Source organism: Hyla sarda, chromosome 9 (assembly GCF_029499605.1).
Source record: "Hyla sarda isolate aHylSar1 chromosome 9, aHylSar1.hap1, whole genome shotgun sequence".
In the NCBI taxonomy this organism is placed as follows: domain Eukaryota; kingdom Metazoa; phylum Chordata; class Amphibia; order Anura; family Hylidae; genus Hyla; species Hyla sarda.
Genome location: NC_079197.1, coordinates 142,009,781 through 142,019,728, shown reverse-complemented (window position 1 = coordinate 142,019,728; position 9,948 = coordinate 142,009,781). Strand labels below are relative to the sequence as shown.

Below are 9,948 nucleotides of genomic sequence, written 5' to 3'. Positions count from 1 at the left end.
GGGACACAATAGACGGAGGCAGGGACAGCTCCGGTACAGAGGAGGGGACCGGAGCGCTCACTGTTACACAAACATATAGTAGAGGTTCATAACTCCGACTTTGGGGTTTTTATGATCACTCCCATTGAAGAAAATCCATGCTAAAAAGAAGGGAGAACTACTGGATCTATAAATTACGTACCCTTATGCCTTTGGGCCTTAACAAAATGATTGAGCGTTCTCTATAATGTCACTCTATACCATATATTTTATAACTATTTTTATTAAAATTATTATTGCATAAAAGATTTTTATTATACTTTTATAATCTTTATATAGTTTATACATTATATATTTGATATGATTTTTAATAGCATGGAGTTATGGTCCTTTATTATATATATATATCACTTTATTGCCATTTCACAGGCATTAATATTTGTGATTAATATTAATATGTGATTTTCTCATGTTACTTTTATGTTTTATATTATTGCTCCCTCCACTCCAGATTATGAATTGGAATATCATTTGGGTAAAGGGATTGATAACATTCACTTCTATATATCTAGATATTTGCTATCATATATATTTATTACTTATTTTACATACATATATCATATATTATTATATTTATTTATCTATATATTTATCCACGTAATCTTTCTATTCATGCCCCCCCCCCCTTTTTTTTTAGGTCCCTTTATGTCTATTTATTTTCCACATATATAGATATATTTATGCATTTCCCATAATTATTTATACCCCGTGTCTATTTATGCTATGTTGCCTTATACCCATAAGTAATTATTTATATACCTGGTTTATGTATGCTATACTGCTCATATTTAATTATTTATACCCCCTTTTTTATGAATGCGATGCTGCTCATATGCCATGTTGCTACCATATGCTGCTGCTAATATACACTGATACTGCTATTATTTATTGCCGCTTTATATGTATTACTCCAAACCCTGGAATATAGTGCCATCTTCTATAAATCTGTGCCTAAAATATGCTGACAACTGAGCATTATGCGTTTTATTTATTTGTTGGTGGTATAGCAGTGCCGGAATGTCACATAAATATACTTACGTTTGTCTCCATTCACAATTTCCTCATAGGAACGTCATCAGTGGCTGCTATGGGTCACGTGACTCCACCGGAATCTCTCCACATTACGAGCGTTCCTCTTCTGTGATTAGCTGGGAGACGTTGCGTGATCAGAAACTTGTTCTCTATTGACAGAACACCGATATGCCGCCATATTATCCCTGACTGTTGTTAATTTACTAGACAAACGCGGCCGGCCTCGTTCTCATGCACTACTACCAGTGCATGTGAACGGGGCTTGCTGTGACCTATAGTCACGTATATGGGAATTTTTTAACTGCATTCAATTTCATAACCACATTGTATCACATTGTATCACAATGTCCAGTTTAACCAGCTGTATTAATGAATGTCTCTTTTTATTGTTTCTACTATTTTATAAGGATTGTCATGTCAGTTATGTAACCTGTTTGTAACTCCGCCCACTATACCTGGCATCCATTTTACACTGTATATAAAGAGCCACTTTGAGATGTTTGTGTATGCCAATCTGAGGAGGGAGGTTTGTTCCTCCAAAACGCGTCATTGGTTTTATTATCTTTTATTTAATAAGCATAGTGCTTTGCAGCACTTGAAGTATATTTCAGCATTTGCCCGAATTTACTGGAAACAAGAACAGCGCCCGCAAAAGGTCCTTTTTTCCGCCACACTCTCCACACCTTGTGGCATAGCTGCCCACCTTATCACCTGGCTACATAGCCGCCCAACTGGCCGTATAGCCACCCACCTAACCGTCTGGTTGCATAGTCGCCCACCTGGCCGCATAGTTGCCAACCTGACCACCTGGCTGCATAGCCACTTACCCACCTGGTTACCTACCCACATTTACCTACTTACGTACCAAGCCTACCTATGTACCTAACTAATTACCTACATAGCTACCTAACTACTTATCTACCTAGCTATTTGGTTACCTACCTAGCTAACTACATACCTACTTACCTACAAAGCTAGCTACCTACCTGGCTATCTATCCATGAACCAACAAATTTACCTACTGGGGGGGGGGGGTCAATCTACCTACGGAATACGGTATTTACCTACCTGCCTATGGGAAAACTACCTAATAGGGGAACAAACTGCTGTGGGACATACCTACTTGTCTACTGTGGGGGATATACCTACTTTATAGGGGACCTACGATTCAACCCACTTTTACTGTGCAGAACACCAAGGGGGTGGCTTATAGATAGGGAGATTGTGTAGAGTAGGGTGGGGCACTGAAAATATTGGGTTTAAGATGTTTGTCATGCGGATGCTAAAGAGATGACATTTTGGCTGAAAGACGTCAACATGTTGGTCTGAGCCAGAGAAGGAAGAAAAAGAAAGAAGACAACGCTGATTAGAAAAGATGTCACATGTAAGTCCAAAGATGTAACTGTAATCACTTATATGGTATTGTATACAGATCCTATGTACAGCTGGTATCTACCTCTATATGATCCTGTATATAATCACTTATATGGCATTCAGATCCTGTGTACAGCTGGTATCTACCTATATGGTCCTGTATGTCATCACTTATATGGTATACAGATCCTGTGTACAGCAGGTATATACCTACACTAAAAAAAAGTTGAAAAAATAGATTTTTTTAAAAAAAAATGTTTGTCCTTTTTCAATTGCAATTTTTCAAAAATCTGAATAATTGACTAGAATAATTTCTAGAATAATTGAAATTCTAGAAATTCTAGGTTTCCTTTATGTTAGCAGCCAGTCCTCAACTCAGAAACGAGGAACAACATTCATCTGATATGGATGAGGTCTTGTACCATTGGTTTTGGGGTCTGGTCTTATGTTCAGATTCTTTCTGTCTATGGTGGGCTCCAATGTAAACTTTTGAAGTATAGTGGTTAGAAAGAGGAAGAGCTCTGTGCGAGCCAGGCCTTCTCCCATACACACACGTTTGCCTGAGGGAACAGAATGAGAATACACAATTAGAATAAGCCATAAAGTCATTAAAAAAAATTTGCTTTTTTTTATTCAAAAAATGTGCTCTACTAAAGTCTATGGAAAACTGGCTTTCAGTGCACATTTACTAAAACTGTATAATTCTTACCTACCACAAACATAAGATATGTTCATAACAAGAAAATAGGAAAGATGAAATGTAACTCAGGTAACTCAGATGCGGGGGGGCCTCTGTTGGACGGTGTCCGTTTTGTGCAACAAGCGCACTTCATCTAGCCAACGCTAAGATATGTTCACACAGTGTATATTCAGGCATATAAAAAATGTGTACGTAAAATTGCAAAATGAAAAATTTGCATCCGTTTTTGCTAAACAATGTGCTCCATGTAAGTCTATGCCAAAGTGGTTGTCTGGTTATTCATGGAACATGTAGCTTCTGGAAAGCTACAAATAGAATTTCTGTTTTTCATGTACTGTATTATTGATGCTATTAACAAATGGAATAAAACTTAATTAAAGTAATAAAAAGTAATAAAAAAAAGAGAGTGAGGATAATTTTCTGTATAAAGTACTACTAATAATTGATATATTAACCATTACTTATAAGTAGTGAATAATGATTTAAAGGGGTATTCCAGACCAAAACTTTTTATATATCAACTGGCTCCGGAAAGTTAAACAGATTTGTAAATAACTTCTATTAAAAAATCTTAATCCTTCCAATAGTTATTAGCTTCTGAAGTAAAGTTGTTGTTTTCTGTAACTGCTCTCTGATGACTCACGTCCCGGGAGCTGTGCAGTTCCTATGGGGATATTCTCCCATCATGCACAGCTCTCGGGACGTGACATCATCATTGAGCAGTTAGACAGAAAACTTCAGAAGCTAATAACTATTGGAAGGATTAAGATTTTTTAATAGAAGTAATTTACTAATCTGTTTAACTTTCCGGAGCCAGTTGATATATATAAAAAAAGGTTTTGCCTGGAATACCCCTTTAATGTGGCAGACACATGTGTATATTTAACCCCTTCCCAACCCAGGACCTACCAGTATGTCCTGGGTCCTCTCCCTTTCTATAACGCGGGGCAATGTCATAGTGGGTTGGGCCCGGCACCTAGCAATGGCCGGGACCCGTGTGGCACTGATCGATGTGCGGTGTGCTATTAACCTTTTAGATGAGGACACGAGGAGGGTGCCTTACCTTCCTCCTCCATGTATGAATGCTGAATGACTGCTCTGTGCCTGAGGTCCAGGCATGAGCAGTCAAGCGGCAGAATCATTGATCAATGTTATGAGATAACAATGATCAATGTAAATGATAAGTGTTTGCAGTGTTATAGCCCCCTATGGGAGCTATAACATTGCAAAAAAAAAAAAATGAAAAAAATTTCAAAAGAGCGTATTTTTGGTCCCTTTTTATATCACTAAAACATGAATAAAAAGCGATCAAAAAGTCCAATCAATACAAAAATGGTACGGCTAAAAACTTCAGATCACAGCGCAAAAAGTCAGAAGATGACAATTTTAAACATAAATTTTGGACCTACAGAAAAAAGAGAATGTACTGCGTAGAAACGGAAGCCCCCAAAAGTTACAAAATTTAGTTTTTTCTTCAACTTTGTCATACAATGATTTTTTTTCAGTTTTGCCGTAGTTTTTTGGGTAAAACGACTCATGTCACAGCAAAGTAGAATTGATGGCGCAAATAATAAGGTAAGGTGGAAAAAACGAAAGTGCAGAAATGGAAAAAACCTAGGTCATGAAGGGGTTAATGTTTAGAAAGGTTCATGCTGTCTGTGCAGCAGAGCTGAGTTTATCACTTAGTACAATTTGCCATAATGTTAATGATAATGTGATTGCCCAGTGTGATCTGCGTCAGCTGCCGCTCTGAAGTATATGACTCAAGTATTATAAGGTTTACTGGACAGTGAAAAGTGTATTTAGCATGTAGACCCAGGCCAATCAAATTTTTTACATGCCTGTGTGAAATTTGAATTTTTTTTTTAAAGTGACAGTGACACTTTAAGCAAATATATATTTTTTTCTATTGTGTGGAAATATAACTAAGAAGGTTACAGGTTTACATTTGTTCAGTGTGGTCCCCACTGAACTGCATCTCTGCGGTACTCTAACAACTACCCCTATAAAACAGACCTTAAGAGATGTCTTATCCAGGGCTCAAGTCCTGCAGGAACACGTGGGAACTGAGTTCCTGCACCTTTTCCACAGCAGGAATTCCGTCCCCATTAGCAGGAGTCTTGCAGGACCAGCCCTTTAGTTGAAATCTTGGGTAAGTTCCCACACCTTTTTCCCCAGGACTTGACCCCTGGTCATAACGCTTTAACTTATAACAGTGCACAAGCAGAACAGCTCTGTTAGGCTATATTCACAAGGCAGAATTTCCGCCTGTGGATTTCGCATTAAACTAACCCCTTAAGGACCCGGTGTTTTTCCGTTTTTGTATTTTAGTTTTTCCTCCTTACATTTACAAAATCATAACTCTTTCAATTTTGCACCTAAAAATCCATATGATGGCTTATTTTTTGTGCCACCAATTCTACTTTGTAATGACATCAGTCATTTTACCCAAAAATCTATGGTGAAAAGGAAAAGAAAAAATCATTGTGAGACAAAATTGAAGAAAAAAAAAAGCCATTTTGTAATTTTGGGGGCTTCTGTTTCTACACAGTACATTTTTCAGTAAAAATGGCACCTTATCTTTATTCTGTAGGTCCATACGATTAAAATGATACCCTACTTATATAGGTTTGATTTTGTTGGACTTCTGGAAAAAATCATAACTACATGCAGGAAAATTTATACGTTTAAAATTGTCATCTTCTGACCCCTATAACTTTTTTATTTTTCTGCGTATGCGGCGATATGAGGGCTCATGTTTTGCGCCGTGATCTGAAGTTTTTAGCGGTACCATTTTTGTATTGGTAGGACTTATTGATCGCTTTTTATTCATTTTTTCATGATAGAAAAAGTGCTGGCTGGCTAAGTTTCTTGAGGTGGACTGAGCAGCGCTGTCCTCAAGAGGGCGCTAGAGGCAGCTTCCTACTTTACCTGTAGGCAGAGCCGGCCCTGCTTTGAAGTCTATTGGGCTTTAACCCAATACGGTACGTCATGAGTCTGCTTTTAAACTTTTTTTATATATTTTTTAAGTCCCTCTAGGGAGCTTGTGTAAGCAATTATTTGACTGCTTATGCAGATCAATGCAGTGTTATTGCATTTATTTATTAAATTAATGATTGTCTGTATAGGCAGAGCAGTAATGACAGTCCTGTTGGCTGCTATGAAAATGAATTGGCTCTCAGGGAGCTCATCTGATAACACCGATAATGCATCTGCTGTTGTTTAAAGGGGTATTCCGCCCGTAGACATCCTTTGGATAGGGAATAACATGTTTGATCACTGGGGTCACGCCCCCTCCCATAGATATTAATGGAGGGGACAGGGCGTCATGAGAGGGCGTGGTGTGACATCACATCTCCAGTCCCCGAAACCCAGAGGTTTCCAAAACAGGAGCAGCAGCTGGGACAGGTGTAATACGGAGTTTGCGTGGGGGTTCCAGTGGCGGGACCCCTGCATCAGACATCTTGTCCCCTATCATATATGGTACCGCTGCATGTGTAAATGTCCGTACTATTAAAATATAAGGTTAGTTAAACCGCACGGTCAATGGCGTACACGTAAAAAAAATACCAAAGTCCACGATTGTGCATTTTTGGTCACTTCATATACCATAAAAAAAACTATGAAAAGCGATCAAAAAGTCCCATCAAAACAAAAATGGTAGCAATAGAAACTACAGACCACGGCACAAAAAATTTGCCCTCATATAGCCCCATATGTGGAAAAATAAAAAAGTTATAGGGGTCTAATTTTGGTGTATGTAGTTATAATTTTTTTAAGTGGTAAAATAAAATAAAACCTATATAAATTGGGTATTCTTGAACCGTATGGACCAACAGAATAAAGATCAGGTTTCATTTTTACCAACAATTGTACTGTGTAGAAACGGAGGCCCCCAAAAGTTACAGAATGGAGTGTTTTTTTTTTCAATTTCACCCTACAAATATAAATTTTTTTGGTTTTGCAGTAGATTTTGTTATTAAATGATTAATGTCATTAAAAAGTACAATTGGTGGCGCAAAAAACAAGCCCTTTTAGGTGCAAAATTGCAAGCGGCATGATTTTTAGAAGGAGAGGAGGAAAAAAACCAAAGTGCAAAAACTAATATTTAGTCTGGTCCTTATTATTTGACTATGCTACAGGGGCTGTAAAGTTAGTGTAGTTCATAATATAGTGTCTGTACCTGTGTGTGACGGTTTTCTCACAATTCTTATGTGATTTTTCACCCCAATGTTTATTTTTACCAGCATACAAAATGACTGTTGTCTCAGATTTTTCCCAGCTTGCAATGCGGTCGAGACCTGACTCCCTCAGCTGATGACAGGGAGCCTGTCTGCTTCAATGGGTGGAGAGAGCAATCTGCAAGTAATGCAACAGCTGGAGGCATCCTGATGGAAGATCACAGGTCTGCAGCTCATTTATGTTTCAATGGGTGGGGTGGCTGATGTGTGGGAGGGAGGAAAATGGAATTGTGGGATTTGTAGGCAAACAAGAAAACTGAAAACAGGAAATACAAGTTCACAGAAAGCTAGCCACAGTGTTCAGGTAATCTCACAACATAGCCATTTAGCCCAAGACAAGCGCAGATCCTTCCTAAGCATGTCCATTACTGTCTGCCAGGTACGTACTAAAATCACCTTATGCTGGATAACCCCTTTAAGGTCAAAATAGTCTTGGTCCTTAAGAGGTTAAAACAGGGTTAGAGACATTCTTAGAATAAAATAACAATTACAGTGGTCCCTCAACATACGATGGTAATTCGTTCCAAACGACCCATCCTTTGTCGAATCCATCGTATGTTGAGAGATTCGTGCAATGTAAAGTATAGGAAGTTATACTCACCTGTCCCCGCCGCTCGGAACCGCGTCCTCACCGCTCCCGATGCTGTCCCAGGGGCTCCCGAGGCTGTCCCATTGCTCCGGCGTCTTCTTCTGGATCCTCCGGCTTCTTCCGCATCTTCTCCGGTGTCCGGGCCTCGCTTTCTGGTGACGGTATTACATTGCAGCGCTGGGACGGCGTGTGCAGGATGTAATAACGACACCGGAAAGTGAAGCCCGGACCCCGTAGAAGATTCAGAAAACGCCGGAGGATCGCGAAGTGGACCCGGAGCAGCGGGGATAGGTAAGTGAACCTGTCCGGGATGCTTTAACTGCTATCTGACAGCAGCTTAAGCATTTTGCGCTGTCGGATAGCAGTTAATGCGATGGCCCCGACATATAAAAGCATCGTATGTTGATGAGAGGCCATCGTATGTCGATTTGATCATATGTCGGGGCCATCGCATGTCGGGGGGTTACTGTATATGGAAAAACATAGAATCACGCCCCCTCCCATAGACTTGCATTGAGGGGGTGGGGCGTGACTTCACACGGGGGCGGAGTCATGACGTCACGATACTACATCCCCATGGTCGGGAGGCATAAGACTGAGAGACTCCAGCACTTCTGGCAGTACTTACAGGTGGGTGCTGCATGCTAGTTTGCGGGAGTCGCCTGCGGTGGGACCCCGCGATCAGGCATCTTATCCCCTATCCTTTGAATATGGGATAAGATGTCTTGGGGCTGGAGTACCCCTTTAAGGCAGGTTTTAGTCTTCCTAATCCCAACCTAGATTTTACAACCATATTAAATTAGGATGTTTTAAAAATACTTTCATTCACTAAGCCCCAACTTCTACCATAGTTCACATGTAATGTTTGCTAGATAACTACAGTCAAGTATTAATCTCTTACCTGTAGAGAATGGTATAAAGGCATCAATTTTCCGGAGGCAACCTTTTTCATTAAGGAAGTGTCCAGGATCAAACTCTTTTGGGTTCTTGAAGTGCTTGGGGTCTTTCAGGACAGAGGACAGGACTGTCATCACCATGCATCCCTGAAAGTAAATGTACTGTATGAAATGTGCAGGTCTAGAAAATCAGAAGGGTTAAAGGTCAGGCATTCTTGGCACTTAACCCCTTAAGGACTCAGCGTTTTTCCGTTTTTGCATTTTCATTTTTTCCTCATCACCTTCTAAAAATCATAACGCTTTCAATTTTGCACATAAATTTCCATATGATGGCTTATTTTTTGCGCAACTAATTCTACTTTGCAGTGACATTAGTTATTTTACCAAAAAATGCACGGTTCAATTGGAAAAAATTCATTGTGCGACAAAATTGAAGAAAAAAATTTCATTTTGTAAATTTTGGGGGCTTCCGTTTCTACGCAGTGCATTTTTCGGTAAAAATTACACCTTATCTTTATTCTTTTTGTCCATACGATTAAAATGATCCCCTACTTATATAGGTTTGATTTTGTCGTACTTCTGAAAAAAATCATAACTACATGTAGGAAAATGTATACGTTTAAAATTGTCATCTTCTGACCCCTATAACTTTTTTATTTTTCTGCGCATGGGGCGATATGAGGGCTCATTTTTTGCGCCGTGTTCTGAAGTTTTTATTGGTACCATTTTTGTATTGACCGGACTTTTTGATCGCTTTTTATTCATTTTTTAATGATATAAAAAGCGACCAAAAAAATGTTTTTTTGGAATTTTTTATTAGGGAAGGGGTTAAATGACCTTTATTAACTTTTTTTTTCACTGCACACACTGATATTTTACCCTGATCCCTGCAAAGCCATAGCTTTGCATGGATCAGTGTTATAGGGAGTTGATTGCTCAAGCCTGTAGCTCAGTCTTGGAGCAATCAAACTCCGATCGGACGCAACTGAGCAAGGTAAGGGGGTCTCTGCTCATGTCCTAGCTGATCAGGACATGGCTATTTTATCGCGATAGTCCCAATCAGCCCGACTTAGCTGC

The 9,948-nt window shown here is 39.3% G+C and overlaps 1 protein-coding gene across 1 annotated transcript in view; it reads right to left on the bottom strand.

Moving 5' to 3' along the window:
- Positions 1-750: 750 nt before the first annotated feature.
- Positions 751-9,948, bottom strand: part of LOC130290753 (cytochrome P450 2C23-like) — a 28,857-nt gene continuing 19,659 nt past the window's right edge. The window contains exons 8-9 of the mRNA XM_056538807.1: positions 8,877-9,018; positions 751-3,005 (exon numbers count right to left, since the gene is read on the bottom strand). Of these exons, the coding sequence (XP_056394782.1) occupies positions 2,821-3,005; positions 8,877-9,018 (327 nt within the window). The 3' untranslated portion in view covers positions 751-2,820. The remainder of the gene's footprint in view (positions 3,006-8,876; positions 9,019-9,948) is intronic.